The sequence below is a fragment of the Panthera pardus genome, unplaced genomic scaffold (assembly GCF_024362965.1).
Source record: "Panthera pardus isolate Hobbes unplaced genomic scaffold, ASM2436296v1 HiC_scaffold_16, whole genome shotgun sequence".
Taxonomy (NCBI): domain Eukaryota; kingdom Metazoa; phylum Chordata; class Mammalia; order Carnivora; family Felidae; genus Panthera; species Panthera pardus.
Genome location: NW_026526721.1, coordinates 112,898,820 through 112,918,738, shown reverse-complemented (window position 1 = coordinate 112,918,738; position 19,919 = coordinate 112,898,820). Strand labels below are relative to the sequence as shown.

The following is a 19,919-nucleotide window of genomic DNA, read 5'->3' as shown; positions in this document are numbered from 1 at the left end:
AGGAGGAAGCAGCCGGCCCGCCCCTGGGATCGCGCTCGCGCCGCCGCTGAGGGGATTGAATCGAGGCGCCGCGACTGCGGGAGGCGAAAAGGAAGGAGGAGCCGCCGCGCGAGTGCGACGGGGGCAGAGCCGGAGAGACCGACACTGAAGGAAACGGGGAGGAGGATGTCTCGCAGGGCGGCCAGCGTCCGGATCAGCCAGTGACTTTTCACAGCGGCGGGCCTCAGACCCCAGCGCGGACGCGGACTTTGTCTTTGGGCGCCCCTGCTCTGCCCTTCCTGGTTTCCGGCAAGATCGCAGAGGAGCCGGCGTGCCTCTCTGCCCTCCAGCCTTCCTCACCATGTCCAAGATGCCGGCCAAGAAGAAGAGCTGCTTCCAGATCACTAGTGTCACCACGGCCCAGGTGGCCACTAGCATCACCGAGGACACCGAGAGCCTGGACGACCCGGACGAGTCACGTACGGAGGACGTCTCCTCCGAGATATTCGACGTCTCTCGGGCCACGGATTATGGCCCTGAGGAGGTCTGTGAGCGCAGCTCCTCGGAAGAGACGCTCAACAATGTTGGGGATGCGGAGACTCCCGGGACCGTCTCCCCAAACCTCCTCCTGGACGGGCAGCTGGCGGCCGCGGCGGCTGCTCCCGCCAACGGAGGAGGAGCCGTTTCGGCCCGGAGCGTGGCTGGGGCGCTGGCCAGTACCGCGGCGGCGGCGGCGGCCGCCACCTCGGCCCCCTCCGCGGGGGCACCCGGCGGTCCCCCGGTCGCGGGCTCGTCTGCCGGGCCAGGGACTGCGGCCCCATCGCAGCCCCCCACCACTTGCAGTTCCCGATTTCGCGTGATCAAGCTGGACCACGGGAGCGGGGAGCCCTACCGCCGCGGCCGATGGACGTGTATGGAATACTATGAGCGGGATTCGGACAGCAGCGTCCTGACCAGGTCTGGGGATTGCATTAGACACAGCAGTACTTTTGACCAGACTGCGGAGCGGGACAGCGGCCTGGGCGCCACCGGAGGGTCGGTGGTGGTGGTGGTGGCCTCCATGCCGGGGGCGCACGGGCCCGACTCGGGAACTGACAGTTCCTTGACTGCTGTGTCACAGCTACCCCCGTCGGAGAAAATGAGCCAGCCCGCCCCGGCCCAGCCGCAGAGTTTTGGCGTTGGGCAGCCACAGCCACCGCCGCCCGTAGGTGGGGCTGTGGTTCAAAGCGCGGCTCCAGTGCCGCCGTTCCCGGGAGCCGCGGCCGGGCCGCAGCAGATGATCGCAGCCCCGCAGCCCAGCCAGCCCCAGGGAGCCGGCCCCGGCGTCCTCCCGCAGGGGCCCAACGGACAGGGTCTGCCGCTGACGAATGTAACCCTGACGCAGCCCGGCGTGCCCCTGCCGCCGCAGCCCGTTCCGACCCTCGCAGCGCCAGCGACGCAGCAGCCTCCGCAGTTCGCGTACCCCCAGCCTCCGCTCCCGCCCGGGCATTTGCTGCCCATCCAGCCCACGGGGCAGAGTGAGTACCTACAGCCGCACGTGGCCGGCCTGCAGCCGCCAAGCCCTGCTCAGCCCTCGTCCACCGGCGCCGGAGCGAGCCTCGCCACGCCTGCCAGCCTGCCAGTGGGCACCGGCCAGAATGCCTCCACGGTGGGTGCGCAGATAATAGGCGCGTCTTCCCTGCCCGGTGAAGCCGTGGCTCCGGGGCCGGGACCCGCGCAGGGCGGGCAGGCCGCGCCTGGTCAACCGGCTGGAGTGCCCCTGGCCGCTGTAGGATGCGCGGTGCAGCCGGGCCTGGTTCCCCCTGGGACCGGGCAGCCCCAGTCCGTGCCTCCGCCGCAGATGGGCGGCAGTGGTGCGCCGTCGGCCGTGCCTGGCGGCCCCCACGCCGTGCTGCCCGGAGTTCCAAACGTGCCTGCAGCCGTGCCCGCTCCAAGCGTGCCTAGTGTGTCTACCACCTCTGTTACTATGCCAAATGTACCCGCGCCTCTGGTCCAGTCGCAGCAGCTGAGCAGCCATACGCCAGTCAGCAGGAGCGGCAGCGTAATCCAGCATGTTGGGCTGCCCTTAGCGCAAGGCACACCCAGTGTACCAACAAGTCTACCACAGTCTGACTTAAGCCAGTTTCAGACTCAGACCCAACCTTTAGTCGGGCAAGTTGACGATACTAGAAGAAAATCAGAACCCCTACCTCAACCACCACTTTCTCTCATTGCTGAAAATAAGCCTGTTGTGAAGCCTCCTGTTGCAGATGCCCTGGCAAACCCCCTTCAGTTAACACCTATGAACAGTTTGGCCACCTCTGTATTCAGCATAGCTATTCCTGTTGATGGTGATGAAGACAGGTATGGAAATCTTATTTAAAATATTTGTTAGAAATGCTTGACCAAACATTGCAGTTTAGAATGCAGCTTGAGTTCTTTTTTTCAACTTGAGGCCCTTAGCATTTTTAAATACAAAAATTTCTTTGTGTTTATTAAGATTTGTCAGTTCTTGAAAGGGCATTGGTTTTAGATTGCTAATGTAACGGTGTGTAGTGAGAAAATTGGTCTTGTTGTTTAAAAGCACTGACGTGGATAAGGCACAACATTTGTTTATTCATAAAGGTGGATTTAAGCTTAATTCTGTACATTTACAGGTGGTAACTAGACTATGCCCTATTGGATTGTTCTTTTCTTAGGCAACAGTCACACTTGAACACTTACGGCAAGAGAGTTCTGTCAGTGTGAGTTTTGATACAAAGACATAAAATTTGAATTTTTCCATTCTGGAAAACCAGAGGTCCTCTAATGGGGAAAGATCCATGTAAGGTATCTCTTCCAGTGTATCCGGAGAGGCTGGAGAGAGAATGGTGAAATGTCAAGCCCGGCTTTGAAGATCATATTGTCCTCCAGCCTTTTTAATAAAAGGAGATAGAAATAAGGTCAGGAGGCTTCCCAGTGACTTCATTAAGGTCCTTTTTTTGTTTTGTTTTTTAAAGCAAATGTGTTTGAAAGATACTCTCTTCCATTAGTTTTTCTTTTTCTTTTAGCTACAGGAAAGGGAGGTATGAAATAAGATTCTTTGACAGTAGTAAAAGCTACAGTTCTTGAAATTAGAGTAATATGATTAGTAAAAGTATTCGTGTCAACAATTGGCTCCCTCTATTTAAGGGATGCTTTTTTAATGGTTTAACTGAAAGTTGGTGTATTGCCATACCAATTCTATAATAGTTGATGTTTGGTTATGGTTCATTGAGGATTTTAAGTGGTTTTGAGGAAATGTCACAGGGAAATTTGACATATATTGCAAATTTTTAAAAACCGACTTGTTACAAAGCTTTAAAATTACATTTTAAAATTACAGAGAAAGTTCCAGGTACTTTACAGTTAGGCATTTATTTGCTGGGATTTTTGTTTTGAGAGAGGTTAATTTTAAAAGATTAAAAGATATCTTTATGGATTTCTAGAATAATTGGTATGTAGGACAATGAGATCTGTTAAAGCTTTTTCTTCCTCTGTGTCTTCTGAGTTCCTTCACATTCTTTTCTTAACTTTTCATTTCTAATTAGCCTTGTATTTTTGTTATATACTTTTGTTGGTTTGAAAATTGCTCACTGAAATTCATCTTCTCTGCTTTTTGTAATTCAAAGTTCATCTTTTTTTGTAGGTGACTTGCTTGTTGGGAGTCTTTCTTCCATTTGAGAACTCTTAGAGAATACCACGTGTCCATAAGTGAGCTCAGCTAGCTAGTCATTGAGAAATTTTATATGGATGGGACTACCAAGTAAAGAAACTGATTCCACAAGCCATTCAGAAAAATCTCTTTACATCTCCTCCCATATTTCACTTTTCACACATAGGGGTACACTTGAAGTGCAGATTGAGTTTGTTTGTTTACCTTTGGTAAGAGGCAACAGGTATCTTCCCTTTTCTAGCTACCAGAAGCCATTTTTTTCTGATGGGTTGGTAAATAACCATTTGCTTGCCTCTCTGTTCCTGTTGTACATTGTCCCCATATCTCCTCAAGAAATGACTGGTTTCCCAAACCACACCCTCTCCTTGCAAAGCACATGCACATCTATGAATGAAGAATGTATTTTCTCTCCTCCTCACACCTTTCTCAGTTTACAGCATATGTAATTACATTCTTCAGGACTTGAATATGATGATATGGCATGAAGCAGAGAGATCTGTTGACAAATGGAAACTCTGGGATGTATTCTTTAGGGTATGACCTCAAAGATGAAATTATTTATCCTCTTATTTTATTAAAAAAGTTGATAATTTTAAGAATCTTATTTCCCAGTGTGAATGTTTGAACCACAGATACTACCGTATCTGTTCTTACTGCAACAGTTAATCCAGTGCAGAGGTTTTGATATGTGTGCAGTCCTGTATTAAATGTGGTACTTCCCTTCCCCTCCCAGTCTTTTAAAATCTGCATTGTTTATCAAATGTGCATTTCTTACTTTTGTTGTAGTTTTTCATTGGCTTTTAATTTAACATGCTAGTTTTCAAGATGTAATCTTACACATTTGACTATTTTGTCACTGGACCAACACACCTGGTGAAGGAATAAATCCATTAAGTAGAAATAGTTTTTTTGTTTTGCTTTTGTTTTTAATGGAAAGGCTTTGTAAAAGAGAGGGCATTTTAAAGTTGTATGCTTGAAATTAAATGACACAGTTTTTCTAGGTGTATGTTTAAATTACTGAGATGACTATTTTTGAGGAAACTGTACTAACAAAATCATAATTTTAATATGGTGATTTGGGGTTGCCTTCTTAAGGTAAAATCTGCATACAATTTTAGTTGCAGTCATTTGAATGCAAAATAAAACATATTAGAGTGGGAGATATTGAGTAATTATGACTTTAACTTTGTGAATAGGTTGACAAATTTCAGATCCTAAAAATTTATAAATATTTGCTTTTTTTTTTTTTTAAAGAAGATATCAGTAAACATAGCTTAGTCCTTTGAGAAAAGGAAGGAAAATGGAAGATTAACAAAAATGACTGACCAGACCAATGATTCTTTGGTTTGATATATTGAAAACTTTATCTTGTTATTTTGGTTCCATTAATCTAAAGGAAGGCTTCGTTTTGTGACCATTCATTTTGAAGAAGAGGATCTTCTAATAATACATTTTAATAATATACCTTTAAGAGGGCTGATGGTTGTATATAGAAAGCAAGAAGATGTTTTAAAGTTCTTAGTTAACATTGCCTTTTGACTCTCTATTATCAGTTACCATAAAATTTACATATTATTCTAGCCTTTCTCATTGTAAAGGCTTATGTCAGTTGTTGATTCTTCAAACTGATTTTGTGTAAACTGGAGGATATAATAATGGTTGAAAATATAGTTCATAAAAAAAACAGCCACTTTTACAGTGGAAGTTACAACATTTGTTTAAATTACCTGTACCCTTAACAGACTCCTTTTCTGTAAATGGGGAGGAGTGCAAAATATTCCCTTTTGGAAAGGGAGCACAGCGCAGATCGTTTTCCACAGACAGCTGACCAATGTGAACTCTGTAGGCCACATTCCAGGAACTCTTATGAATGGATGCAATTGTGAACTGTCAACTACAACCAAAAGATTGTTGAAAACCTGATTGTAAGGATCCCTTAGTGGCCAATATCTCTATATCTTGTTAATGGTTTTATTTGTGTAGTTTGCTAATGACTACTGATTAAGTATTATAAATTGTGAATGTTAAGTGGTGTATCCTGACATGTGCTATATATACAAATTTTGTTGCTACAGTTATACATATATCTCATATACACACACACTTTTAACAGAGCTTTTTAACTTGCTGTTTAAGTGAGAAGATTATGCAAATGTATATCAAGAGATTGTAACTCTTAACCTTTATCATAAAATCTATAGATACTTCTTAGAGCTCAAAAAGTCTCACTACATTTAGTCTTTACAAATGAAAGGTCCTTAGCTGAATCTGTATTTCTTGGGAGCTTTTGTTTCTTTATCTATATTGAGTTGTAGAGATAATTTTGCCCTACTAGATTTACAGTTGATGTTTAAGTCACACACACTAGATATTATCTTACGTACTCTTACCAAGGATTTTGTAATCAGTGTAAAATCCTGCGTGTGAGTGACATTATTTAGTATGAAAACTGATAAATGGTGGATCCATCAGAGTGCCACACTGATTACTAAAATATACTTTGGTTATAAACATGGCTTTAAGTAAAGGAAATTATCATAGATTTCCGGAAAGATTGATGGTCCAAAAGTACCCAAAATTCCCAAAACTGAGTTTTATCAGGAGTATGACTTTTTTTTTAAACAGAGACATATATATTTAAATTTTTATATGAACTAAATTCTATAGGCTAAACATTGGATAACCATTAGAAAACATAATGGCTTATATGTGTGTGGGTAAGACACACTCTAAGTAACTATTTTGGTAACACTATTTTTTCCCTGTGGAGGAAGTAGGGTATGTTAAACTAAATTGCTTCTATTGGAAGTTTTTTTTTTTTTTTTTAACAGTACTGGTAGTGTGGTATAAATGTTTTCTACTTCCTGAGAATAAATGTAATATTAATTTGTTGAGAATTCTGATAGCACTAATTTGGAAATCGTAAAACATGATACTGGATTTATGGATCTGGTACTTGGTCATTTGGAATAGAGTTTAGTCTTCCTGTGCACCAGATGAGATTGGAAGCAGTCCTGCTCTCTAGTGTCCTAGTAACAAAGAGCACCCCAACAATCAGATGGTAAAGAAACCAAAATGAGTCTCTTTACTGAAGAATGGTTGATAGGGGAATATAAAAAGGTCTTGACTTTTCTTTCCTAAAATAGCAGAAGTTGGGGCAGGGGGAGTTAGAGAGTGATGGCACATAACCAAGACAGAAGAAAATAGAGCGAAATGACATGAAATACGGTCTCAGAAGGAACAGCAACACTTGTTACTAGTGAGAAAAAGCCATCTAATTTCTTTTCTTAATAATTGTTTTAGACCAATATGTATTTCCTTTTCTGAACAGATACTGTTTATTTCTTAATTGCATTGCAATTTAAATACTCTTTAAGTATGAGGAAGAAAGGGTTTATAAAAACAGGTCTGTCTGGATAAATGTAGCCTGAATGATGATGTTTCTTATTAATTTCTTATTAATGGGAAGAGCAGGTTTTTTGTTTTTTTTTTTTAATTTTTTAACGTTTATTTATTTTTGAGACAGAGAGAGACAGAGCATGAACGGGGGAGGGTCAGAGAGAGAGGGAGACACAGAATCTGAAACAGGCTCCAGGCTCTGAGCAGTCAGCACAGAGCCCGATGCGGGGCTCGAACTCACGGGACCGTGAGATCGTGACCTGAGCCGAAGTCGGACGCTCAACCGACTGAGCCACCCAGGCGCCCCGAAGAGCAGGTTTTAAGAAGAAATCTTATTAATTGACAGTATTTAAGGGGTATGTATAGCAAAATTCCTGAATTGAAATAAATCCCTTAAGTTAGTTTTTTCTTTATACTAAACCAAGTGGACTTGTGATTTGAAGCTGCTGTTTTAGATGGTATAAAACAAATTACTACATCCACAAAGAATGTGCATACCTGAGTCATTGGTATAATTTGGGTCTTTCCCACAGCATTTCTTGAACATACCAAATTACTCAATATTTGTTACATTCTTAAGCTAGTATTGTTCAGGGCAAAAACTTCTCCATAAAGATTTAGGAACAATAACCAATTCATATCATTCCCATACATCATTATGTGACTTTCATAATATATTTTAATATATACACTTCAGATTTGACTGGTATTTAAGGTATTATCTGCTTTTATCTTTAAAAATTATAAGTTCTGCTTTTAAACCAGGTGAATTAAATTGCATCCATGCTTTTCTGGATTGCTTCTCAAATTTAAAGCCCCAAATTAGATTTAAGTATTTAGTTTTATTTCTTTGTACCCAAGCTTACATTTGTTAAAAAGAATGAAGTCTTATTAAGTCATACATTATATGTGATAGTTATGTGAAATTTCTGCAGATCACTGAGTTAATAATTTTAATAGTGTGTTCACCTAGGACATAGACTATTAATAAGTGCCTTGCTAATTAGAGTAGGCAAGACAAACAAGTGAAGTCTGAATGTTAAATTACTTAAAGCCTCTTTTCCCATAAGCTTTCACTAAAATTTGGTGAAACAGGGGCACCTGGGTGGCTCAGTCCGTTGAGCGTCCGACTTCAGCTCAGGTCATAATCTTGTATTCTTGAGTTTGAGCCCTGCATCAGGCTCTGTGCTGACAGCTCAGAGGAATGGCTTCAGATTTTGTGTCCCTCTCTCTCTTCCTGCCCCCCCCCCAAATAAATAAATGTTAAAAATTAAAAAAAAATAAAATCTGATGAAAGAATATTAATATATAGAAACTGATTAATATGTAAATTATTATAAATAATGCTGGTGTATTTTAAATGTTACTTTTAATGTTTTAGGGTATCCCTCTTCATTATTACACAAGTAGATTGTTTAATCTGTGAATGAAGGATACCCAAAGCAAAGTTTAAAACCAACTAGTTTCTAAAGTAGAATTAGAATTAAGTAGAGAACTAAATAGTTTTGTAAGTTAAACCAAAACCTATCCTTGCTTGACTTGTATTCGGTCTCCCTTGCCTTTGAAAACAAAGCAAAAACAAGGAGAGGAAGGCTCTTGGTCAAGTAAAATCAGTAGTATGTTTAATTATGTATTAGCATGTCATATGAATGGCCATTTACAGATAGTGGAGTCAGACATGCCTGGGCTGAAAACCCAGCTGTGCTACATACCTGAGGCATTTTGACCTTGAGCTGGTTATTTAGCTTTCTAAGCCTCCTGTTTCCCCATACGAAAAATGAGGATAATATCTGTGTTGAAGAGTTTGAGAGGATTAAATGAGGTATACAAATAATTTGTAAATAATCCATACATAATACAGTATGTATGGCAAGCATACATCACAGAAATGTTAGTATTTCATTGTCCAAACTGCTCTCTTGATCACCTCTTGGTGAGTCATACCAAGAGTCTTCTGATCTGAAAATGTAATTCCATGGTATAGATGTTAAGAGAAAGGGAGACATTGTTTTAAGCCAGAAAAGTCATGATGTTATAAGATGTATAATAGTTATGTTCTGGTCGTGACTTTTCTACCACTTAGCCAGGTTCTTTGGTTAAGTTTTTTTAACTTCTCTCAGTTTTCCTCATTGGTAAAGAAGGAGTTTGAGACTTGGTTAGATTTTAAAGTTTCTTGTATGTGACTCTGTATATTTAGACATATATATATGTCTGCCAACTTAAGCCTTCTTGCCACCAGACTATCATGTGACCAAAAAAAGAAAGAAAAAAAAATTAAGCTCACAGATACTCATCAAGTAGGTTGGAAGCCCAAGAAAACATTTAAAGTAACAATGTCAGTCATTTAAACTTTCTTTGTGTTCCCTCAAGAGTAAGTACTGGTGTACAGAAATAAGACTATCCTGCCCTCTCAAGATCTCAGGCTATATGAAAATAATTATCAAATGTAAGCTTTCATATACATTATAGGCTGTGATGGAATAAATATAAGGTACTAATGGGAATAGTTTAGGGCCTAACGCCAGATTTGGTAGACCTCTGTTTAAAATAATTTATTATCTGCATAGGTAATACCTTTTGTACAGTTCAAAATATACAAGAGTATAAATTGTAAGCCTCTCTGATACCTCTATCCTCCAGCCACCCAGTTTCTGTCCTCAGAATCAACCCATTGTTACTTGTGCATTCTTCAACTCTCGAAATGAATCTTAAAAGGGCCATTTAGGTTAGGTCAGTTGATAAGCAAAGCGGATGATTTTCCAAGTAGAGAGAGATGGCAGTTTGTGTGACAATGGAAGAGTGAGATGTCAGATTTGAGAAATGTAGTTAATTTGACAGGAACTAGAGTGAAGGATTTAAATGTTACAGTGAGAAATTGAATTTTTTTTTTTATCAGAAGTTTATGGTTGCTGTTAAAGGTGTTTCTTGAAGCTTTTATTGTTAAAATAGTGTGTATCTTGGAACCATTTCAGTACCCTTTTCAGTGATTATTGTACTTTTAATTAAAATCTTGCAATAAAGTGTATAAGGAAATCCTGGGGGAGCTCTCAGTCCCAGAAGTCAGGATTCTTATCCAATGGAATGTACAAAATAGCTTGGTATACGTAGCTCTAAGTTTAAGTATTTTGTTTGCCTCAATATTACCTTAGTAATGATGAAATATTTGGTATATGTTAAGATTCTCTACCAAAACTTGATTTTTATATAGCATGATTTGGAAACTGTAATCCTGTTTTAAACACAAATCAAGCTTAATTATATCTGTGGCCTTATTTATGCATAATATCATTTGAACTTTTCAGCAACTATGAGGAAGTGTTCCTCCCCTTTTTATGATTAAGAAAACAGACTTATAGGATTTGAATACATAGTTATTAAGTGACAAAGCATGGATTCAGACTTAGGCCTTCTGACTCCAAAGCCAGTGCTCTTGGATTTTTCCAAAGTTAGTTTTGTTCTATTACTTTGCTGACTATAGTATAGAGGAAGAAAAAGCTACTCTAGCCACTAATCTGTTGTGTTGTAACCCTTTACCTAAAGAATAGTTTTAATTATTTTAAATCCTTAGATAATAATGTTGGAGGTGGCCCTTGTTCCTCTGCTTATTGTATTTCCCTGGTTTCTATTTAGAGATCTCTGAAGTTGAGTTTTGACATAAGGGAAGAAGGTATTTGCTAAGTTTAGGGCTCATGTACCTCATACTTTAAGCTTCAACAATTTTGGTAGCTTAATTTTGAGGTGTAGTATATATCTATATTTTCCTCTCTGTTACAGTTACCCTACAAAGATAGTGTCTTAACAAAGCAGGTAGGTATATGTCATGTTTGAGTCACATTGTGATGTACTACTCTCATGTACTTAGATATTAACAGGACAGGCTACTTAGTGTATAAAGTCAGAGAAAAAGATATATTCGTTCATTGGTTTTGAACAATGTCTACAAATGGGGAAACAGCATTTTAAGTTAGGTGGCTAAAATAAATTCAGAATAAACCACACCTCAGTCTCCCTAAGAAGTGCTTTGTTGGCTTTATATTTAGACTAATAGTTAGCATTGACATCAAATATGTTATTTGTTATTAGAAAACTGGTTTCAAATTTTATTTCTTGGGCAGAAGAGAATTTATGACCAAAATTGCATAAAATTCAGTATTTCTTTCCAATAAATTTTTAATAACGTCAGTTGCCTCGTGGTGCCTTCAGATTACATAGACTATAACCTTGAAATGATCCCCATTAACAGCATTTTCCTTGGGCTCTTAATTTCCTCAATTTTATGCCATTCCAAAACAGAAGTCTTTGATGATCAAGCCCTTCAGTATTTACAAATGGCTCTTTTGAAGTTCTGATCAGCTAGGTTTAACAGACTTGACTCCTTTAATCTATGCCTGTTAATCAATGTTTTGAGACTAATTGTTGCTATTTGCAAAAAATTCCTCTGTTTATGGAAAACACCCTGCTGAAGTATTCCAGAAACCAAATGTTTATCCTTGCAATCTAGACTATTTTGAATTTTTCTAGAGTACATAGATTGTATAACTCCATATGGCTTCTTCATTTTGAATGTATGTAAAAAGTGATTCACTGCCAGCTTTTGCAACCTGAGTATTTGTTCTGACATGTTCCGAAGACTTTAGGCCCATTTATAGTATTTTATTTCATTGGTTCCTTTTTTGCCCCAAGATCCACGACTAACTGCAGATACATTCTTTTTTCACTTCTACATTTAACTTATGAGAAACATTTCATTATTAGAGTCTATGCTGTAAAAATGCTGGAATCTCATAACTCAAGTCATATGACTTCATTTAAAACCAATTTATTTGGCATATGAATTTGATTCAAGTTAAATATATATGTATGTATGTTTTCAAGGTCAGGGGATCTGAAGTTTTTTTAAAGAATGTCATCCTTATAAATATATTGTAAATAGTCTTTAATGAATTTTAAATTCCAGCCTTGCAGAATAGCCTCCACGTTTACTCTTTGTTATCCTCTCATATTTACTGCTTTCCTCTTTGAGTCACTCTGTTTTAAATCCAGGGTCTCCAAACAGACCTATGTGAATAGCAAACTTGTCCCCATATGGTCCTGAGTAAGCCTGGTAAAAGCCAATTGAGTTTTCAGTTGGTTCAGTTCACTTTCGTTTAATTTGGTAGACCGATTTCCAGTTACAGTAAAAAAAAAAAAAAAAAAATGGCCTGACAGATCTATCTTGAGAGGGTACAAGCTATTAAATAAACGGTAGTTAGCAGGCTCTGAATCCTTGATATTAGGTCTAAACAGTTTGATTACCTGAGGCCTGGTCTAGAGAAAAACAGAGAAAGGGTTAAAAGCATAAGAAAGAGTTAAAGTAAGTAGGGCAGGCAAAGAGAAGTACATATGCTGAAAATGCCAATTAATCAAACAGTTGCTTTGGTGACACTCTGGCATCTAGTGTCTGTCTGCCTTTCCTAGTTTTAGATCATCTAAGAGGTATCCTAGTGGTTAAAATAAAAAAAATAGCCTTTAAAAAATATTTTTTTAAAAAATTTAATAGATAATACAATGAGTCTTAATCAGAATTTTGAAATCCTGGAATTCTGTTGAGTATTTGTTTGATTGTTGATCATCGGTAATTCATCGCTCTTCCAGTAGAATTTGGAAATAGTTTTCTTATTGTACTAATAATAAAGACCCAGACCTAGAGAGGTTAAAATTTAACTCTATGTTTAGCATAGTAGTTTAAGAGCATAAACTGTAGGACCAGATTGCTACCTACTAGCTCTGTGATGTTAGGTGTTTTCCTTTTGGTGAGGTAGAACTAATAATAATACCTACTTTTGGGGCTGTTGTAGAATTCAGTTAATATACATAAATAAACAGACAAACCCAGAATAGTGTCTGGTATTTAATAAGCACTTATGTTCTTGCTGTTAAGACCCTTGCCACAGCGGGGATCAAGGATTTTAGAAGTAATGTGACAAGTTTTTGTTAGCTCCCTAACATACAGATTGAAGTTGGGAAAACTATGGAAATATGCTTAGGTAAAGGGGGAACTATTAGAGAGCAGGTTTAGTAGTCAAATTTTAGTAGTGTCTTAGGAAATCCAGGGATGTGAGATGAATCATGCAGGCTGGGAGCTTGCCTTGATGAGCCCATCAGGTAAGATTCTGTGGTTATAGCCCTAGGGAATGTGTCACCAGGGAATGGTAGAAATGGATGGTGATTAAGGTGTATAAGCTCTTACCCCTCAAAGGGGCACTGTACTAATGCCAGAAATTAGAAAGCTGCCATACAATTGCTGCACCGTTTTTTGCCCTAACCCAGAGAAAACGCAAATAAATGGGTTCTGAAGGTAGAAGAAATCATGTCAAGTCCAACCCAGAAAAGGACTCGTTGGTCGTCATCAAACCCTATTAAATAGATCCTGTTAAGATTTTTATATTATGAAGGTGTAGCCTAATTTATTGTATATGAAAACTGTACCTGAGAATAGCTTTGCTGAACTGCTAAGTGTTTAGAGATTTATAAAGGCATCTGATACAGACTAATGTTGATTAGGCTGTGAACTGATTCATGTTTGTGTAGACATACACACACACACATAATTGGGTGCTATTTTATCTGTATTACTCCTTTCTTTTATAACTGTGATCCTGAATTGTCAGGGTCTGCTGGATTTCATCCAGTTTTTTAATTTCTTTCAAAATGTTTTTAAGCAAGCTTATGTAGTGTTTTTTTTTTCTTTTAAAGCTTTATACTATATTAGAAATCTAAGATCTTCCATCTTTTTTTGAAAAATAGTGATTTGACTGTACTTTCTCAACCTCATTTCCATTTGATTCTTGGATCTCGCAGGAATCCTTCAACTGCTTTCTACCAAGCGTTCCATTTGAACACGTTTCAGGAATCAAAGAACCTCTGGGATAGGTATGAATACTTACATATGGAATGCATACATGCAAAAGTGTATGCATGAATTGCTTTGCACTGTACTGGTATCACATCATTAAAACTAAACTTTATATGTCATTTTAGGGGGGGAATCATGTGGTATCTAGCATGGGACAAAGCAGCAAAATAAACCAAAAGGACAATCTATATTTTAAATATAAGCATACTTTTGTTTTTACTTATTTTTTAAGTATATTTACTTTTTTGAAGGATTTACATATTCTATTGAATTTTGCTATATGAAATATCCACGTACCCTTTATATTTCAATGTAAAAATATATTCTGTAAAATAAACTACTATTATTTTACTTTTTCCTATTTTATATTTCTCTGTAAACGCCTTAGTGACTCAAAGCGAAATGTTACTTATTAAGAAATTGGAGAAGGGACGAGACCAAGGTATTAAAGTAATAGTCACTGTTTAATTTTTGCTGCAAAACTTTAACATCAAGCTTGTTTGCTCGAATTCCCTAGACCTGCATTACTGTTATATAAACTCCTAAAACAGCTTTTCTCATAGAAATGTTATATAAATTTCATTTTTAACTTTTTAAAATACAGAGTGAAGTCTTAAGAGTTCATTTATGGCAAAAGATAATTTGGTTTATCTTTCTGCTTATTACATAGTTTTAGTATATGCTCTGTTCAGTTATTTGGCTGAATATTTATTAGCACTCCATTCTGTGTTTAATTAATAGAATGAGCACAAATGCTGTTTTAAAAATTCACACAAAGCTTTGCTAGATTCTTTTAACTCTGCCTGGCAACGCATTTGTGTCCTCTGGCATAGTTTGGATAACACTCATGGACTTAACTTCATCTCTTTCATTAGAAAAGAGTATTGCTAAGTGCATGTACATGTCATGTTAAGACATGGTTTACATTGCCTACAAATGGTAACAGTCTTTTAATTCTTAGACTTGATTTGCTGTGTGTCACTCTGAAGAAATTGTCTAACAAAGTTATCTTTTTGGTGATCTGTTCCTTAACTGAAAATGTTTTAAAATAGTTACTTGTAGAACAAGAAGTTTTAAAATTTATAGTACAATGTTTATAATTTCAACTTTGAAATTATACAGCCATATCAATATAAAGTAAGACATAAGTGTAAATTGTGGCATAAAACAAGCATGGATGCTCAATCATTCAAATGGCTTATCACATGTAGCCAGGATGAGTAGCTTGGGTTGTACTTTATACTTTTGTATTAGAAAAAGGAAAAATGGCACTCTATTTAGAAATGTATAATAAGAGAAGTTTTAGTTGAATGGTAATTTATTTCAAATAGCTAGATTTTGTAAGCTACCATGATATCAATATGATTAAGAGCTGTTCATCAAAACAATGTAGAAAGGTTTGAGCTTTATTTTTTATAATTTTGACCTAATATCAAAAGTTTTCTTTTGTTCCATTATAAAACAACCAGAGAAGTTGCCTGCTCATCATTTGTTGTTATAGCTAAATACTCCTTATCTGTTTTCCTTTTTTAGATACAGAAATGTTTAAGGTATCAGAAATGAGGCAAGTTGCTGTATCTGTAGTTTCTCATGGTTTGAAAGTATTTTCTCTTCTCCCTGAAGCCTGTTGTCCAGAGCCAAAGATGTTAATAGATACTTGTCTGTAGTGTGTTGACACCAAACTTATATTATAGATCAGCCATTCTTCACTTTGGTACTAAAGTGACAAGTCCAACTCCATAGAAACGAACTAGTGGCTTCCTTTGAACCTTTCAACTAACTTACTAGATTTTCAGTTGAGAGCAATAGTGGCTAGCTTTATTAGTTCTAACTATACGAGTTCAGTTGGTAAATAGCTACAGACTTTTTAATAGGTATATTAGCAAATAAAGTATTGTGGGACTATTTGTTTTTTTTCATTGCAGACAAGGGGTTGAAGATTTGTGTGTGTTAAGCTTTAAAACATATTAAATACACTTATCCTAACCATGGTCGTGTTAATCTCACCAAATTGCCATATTCATTTTTTTACCATTATAAATTAAGGATTTTTTTTTTTTAATTACACTAATTTGGCAAATAAGTATTTTGCAGGGGATGATTTTATTGAATAGAACCATTCAGGAGTTGAAGGGACTATAAATCCTTTACAGTATCTAAGTTTGAGGTATAAATTTGCTTATCAGTATTGATAAGTACATTTCAGGCTCTTATTTATGAAATCTTGGAACTCCTATTCTGTAGAGGTAGCTTTTAAACCCTTTGCCAATTTTCCTTAAACCTGCCCTGAGTAGCTGAAGATCCTTGGTTTGCCTTATTTGAAAGACTGGAATCTTCCCTCCTCCCCCCCCCCCCCCCCCCCCCGGATTCTTTTAGCAGAGTATCTTTTAATCAAAACATAAGTAATTAATATACATTTCCTCACATTGACTCAGAGTTCCCTAATGGCCCCTTTGTTTCTTTCTCTCTTTAAATTAGAATTAGCAAATTGAGAAGATTTTCACCCATCTGCCTCTACCTGTATTTAGAGATTGTCTTTCTACTGATAGCCAGCACTTTATTTAGTTATTATACTAAAGTTTAAGCACCTACCTGTAGGTGCCATCATTGTTTTCTATCTTCCTGTCATTTACAGAGCACTCAGGGAATCAATCAGCTGAAACCATTGCCAAATTTAAGGACAATTGATACTGATACTTTAAAAATAATACATCCCTTTCTTAGGAAGCCCAGAGTGTTTGCATTGACTATTTATTAAGCTTCCATAATTAGCTTTCTGGAGATTATTTTACTATAGTTATAATTAGTGATATCCTAGCTTATTGGCATTTTAGAATAGTAACTTTAAAATTTGACTTTCTATTTCTCTGTAAAGAACAGCTTTCCAGACTTAATTATTGGCATTGCTTTGTTACCAGTGCAATGGTAGGTAACAAATTAGTTTAGAAACCTATTTTAACGATCACTGGGGAACAGGCTGTTGTTGAGTCCTTTGCAAAAAAGCTGAGGGTAAGGATTTATAGCAAACAAATTTACCCTCTTATATATATCGGGTCAGTAAGGTAAAAGAGTAGGGAGGAAGAAACTTTTGCTCAGGTAGACTAAAGGAAGAAATTAGGTAGCTTGTAAGGATTTAGACTTCATTGATAAACGCTTGCAGTATTTCTGCCTTAATGAAGAAAATGCATAAATGTGGTTAACAAATGAGAGTAACAGTTGCCAGGTGCACTATCCCCTTGAGTTGGCTTGTCCTTCCTTATGATAGCACCAGTATTTAAAGAGAAATAAAGAAAATAGCACACATGAGTTAAGTTAAAGAGTGTCTAAATTTTTGGTCTTTATACTAGATACCTGATTTCATTTAAATTGCTTTGTTTTGTTCCTATGAGATTTCATTTTTGAAGTTAGGAGTAAATCAGAAATAAGCTTCTTGTATAAGATAATTTGTTTTGTTTTACTCATCCTCCAAGAAGCTTGGGTACATCATTAACACCCCCTAGTACTTACTAACCCAGATGGTAAACCTCAGGTTTTAGAACTTGGCTAATCTAGTTTTTGTGAATGCTTTAGTGATAGGACTTTAAAAAAAATCTTCTTATTGAAGTATAATTTTTATCAGAAAAGTACACCATTCATAAATGTACAGTTCAACTGAACATACTTTTGTAACCAGCACCCAGATTAAGACACAAAATTGTAGTTCCTTATTTTGTGTCTGTCTTCTTTCACCCAATGTTTGAGATTTATCTATGTGGTTCTGCACAGTTGTAGATCTGAACTACAGTTGACCCTTAAATAATGCAGCGATTAAGGGCACTGGCCCTTTTCTCTCCCTCCCCTGGACGCAGTTGAAAATCCAAGTGTAACTTACTGATAATATAAACAATTGATTAATACATATTTTGTACGTTATATGTATTAAATAAGGTATCCTTGCAAATTAAGCTACAGAAAAGAAAATGTTATTAAGAAAATCATAAGGAAGAGAAAATACATTTATAGTACTATAAAAAATTAAGGTACGTTGAATTACTATGCTATACGCATGAAACTAATATAACATGTCAACTATAAATAAAATCCACATATAAGTAGGACGTGTGCAGTTCAAACCCATGTTGTTAAAGGGTCAGCAGTACATAATTTTCAAGAATCACCATAATGAGTTGTTGGAAATTGTTACTAGTTAAATATTCTTTCCTTATTAGGAGATGTTCTGTACTTACTAGAAGTACCTTGAGGATATGAACCTGAATTGTTTTGTAAGCACCCCAGATATATTTTCTAATAATTTCTATATAGTACTTATGTAATTTATTATGTGATTACATTTTGACATATTCCAGTTAAGGATATCCAGTAGAGGATAATCAAAGACACAAAATTAGAGGACAAAGTTTTAGTAACCTGTCACCTTTTAGGACTGGATCTCAGATTTAGAGAAAAACCTAAAGACATGTTTATAAAATGTTTAGACAATAAAGTAGGAAGTTATAGGTATTATCACATGATAGCATTTATAAGTTTAACAGTCTGAAGCATGTGTAGAAAATGAGAAATTGAACTTGTGTGTAAATTCAGGAAAGTTGAAACTTAGGTTAAATAGGTAGAGTAAAAAATCCCTAGATGTATTTAGTTGCCTGCATTTTATGGTATTGATCAGCAAGTGACAGTCCTGTCACAAAAGCCAATGTAATTTTAGACAATCTTTTTAGATCTCAAAGAAACAGGAAAAGATGGTGACAGACTTAGTATACTCCATTTCTATAACATAGTTACTTTAAATACAAAGGTAGCTAAAAACTACTTTCTTTATACTCTACCCAGTTAGGTGGGTGTTTGAACAGAGAGGCTTGAGCTTACTTTCTTAAAGTAGACACATGCTCTGTAAAAAAAAGTCTTTCCATCACTACAAATTAATATTAATACAGTTAACAGCTGTCTTCCTGCTTATGTCAGGAATGTTGACTTTGAGGTTTAAAGCCAATTACTTCTAAAATCCCTGTTCTGTGGAGTTTTATTCCCCGCACTTAGTTCTAAATGGAAAAGAAGAGATAAGAAAGGCGTTGGAATTGTGCTATTTCTGTTTTATCATTGTTGGCCATGATTATCAGAAAACCTCATAGAACTGTGTATTTGCTTAAGGAATGGAAGACTAGCAAACTCTTAGAAAAGAATCCTGTACCAGAGGCATTTAAGTGTTGGTCACAATAGGGAAACCAGTGAGCTGGGTCTTAACATGGAAAAAGATAAGTGAGAAAATCATCACATGATTGAAAGTGATAACTGTCATTTAAAATTCAAGCATTTGAATGTCTCAAGTACAGCTGGAGGTACTGGGCAAGGCTTTTTTAGGAAGAGGCTTTTTGAGTTGGAACCTGAAAGGTGGATAGAATTTGCTCATACAGGGTTGAAGAACTGAGGGAAAGGGAGAATTCCAGTTAGAGTAATATAGTGAGCAACTGTGTAAGTATAGAGCATATGTGGTAAGGATGGTTAAATTTGTTGCACAAAACATTTGAAGACACCAGAGAAGAGATATTGGGTTAGACAGAGACCACAGAGAATAGAAAGGTAATGAAGGCCTGAATTAGGCAATGGAGATGAGAAAAGAATAGTTATCAGAAGGTAGGAATTACACGATGTTATAACTTACTGGATATTTGACTCCAGAGTCTAGAACCTAATTGACTGAGAGAATGGTGGTACCAATAGGAAGAATTAGTAAAAGAATTGGTTTGGGAAGGAGAAAATAGTAATGAGATTCTGGTTTTAGCTACTTTGGGATGTGTGGAGCTGCTGGAAAGTCAAGGTGGAAATACTCAGGGTACAACTGGAGCTGCAGACTTGCCGCTTGGTAGAGAAGCCAAGGCTAGATGAGATTTAAGAACCATTTGTTTGTTTTATGTATGTATATATGCATATAGAGTTCAAGCTTCAGGGAAAGCTGAGTTTGCCAAGGAGTGAGCAGAG

General features: G+C 37.6%; 1 protein-coding gene across 3 annotated transcripts in view; it reads left to right on the top strand.

Moving 5' to 3' along the window:
* Positions 1-218: 218 nt before the first annotated feature.
* The window catches only part of TSC22D2 (TSC22 domain family member 2), a 48,671-nt gene continuing 28,970 nt past the window's right edge, over positions 219-19,919 (top strand). For 2 of the 3 annotated variants that reach the window (XR_002077221.2, XM_019439489.2), the window contains exon 1: positions 219-2,322. Coding sequence is in view for 2 of the 3 variants with exons in the window: in XM_019439489.2 (XP_019295034.2) it covers positions 341-2,322 (1,982 nt within the window). In the remaining variant the exon portion in view is untranslated. Of the gene's footprint in view, positions 2,323-13,891; positions 13,964-19,919 lie in introns of all 3 variants that reach the window. The other variant, XM_019439482.2, reaches the window with a different exon arrangement.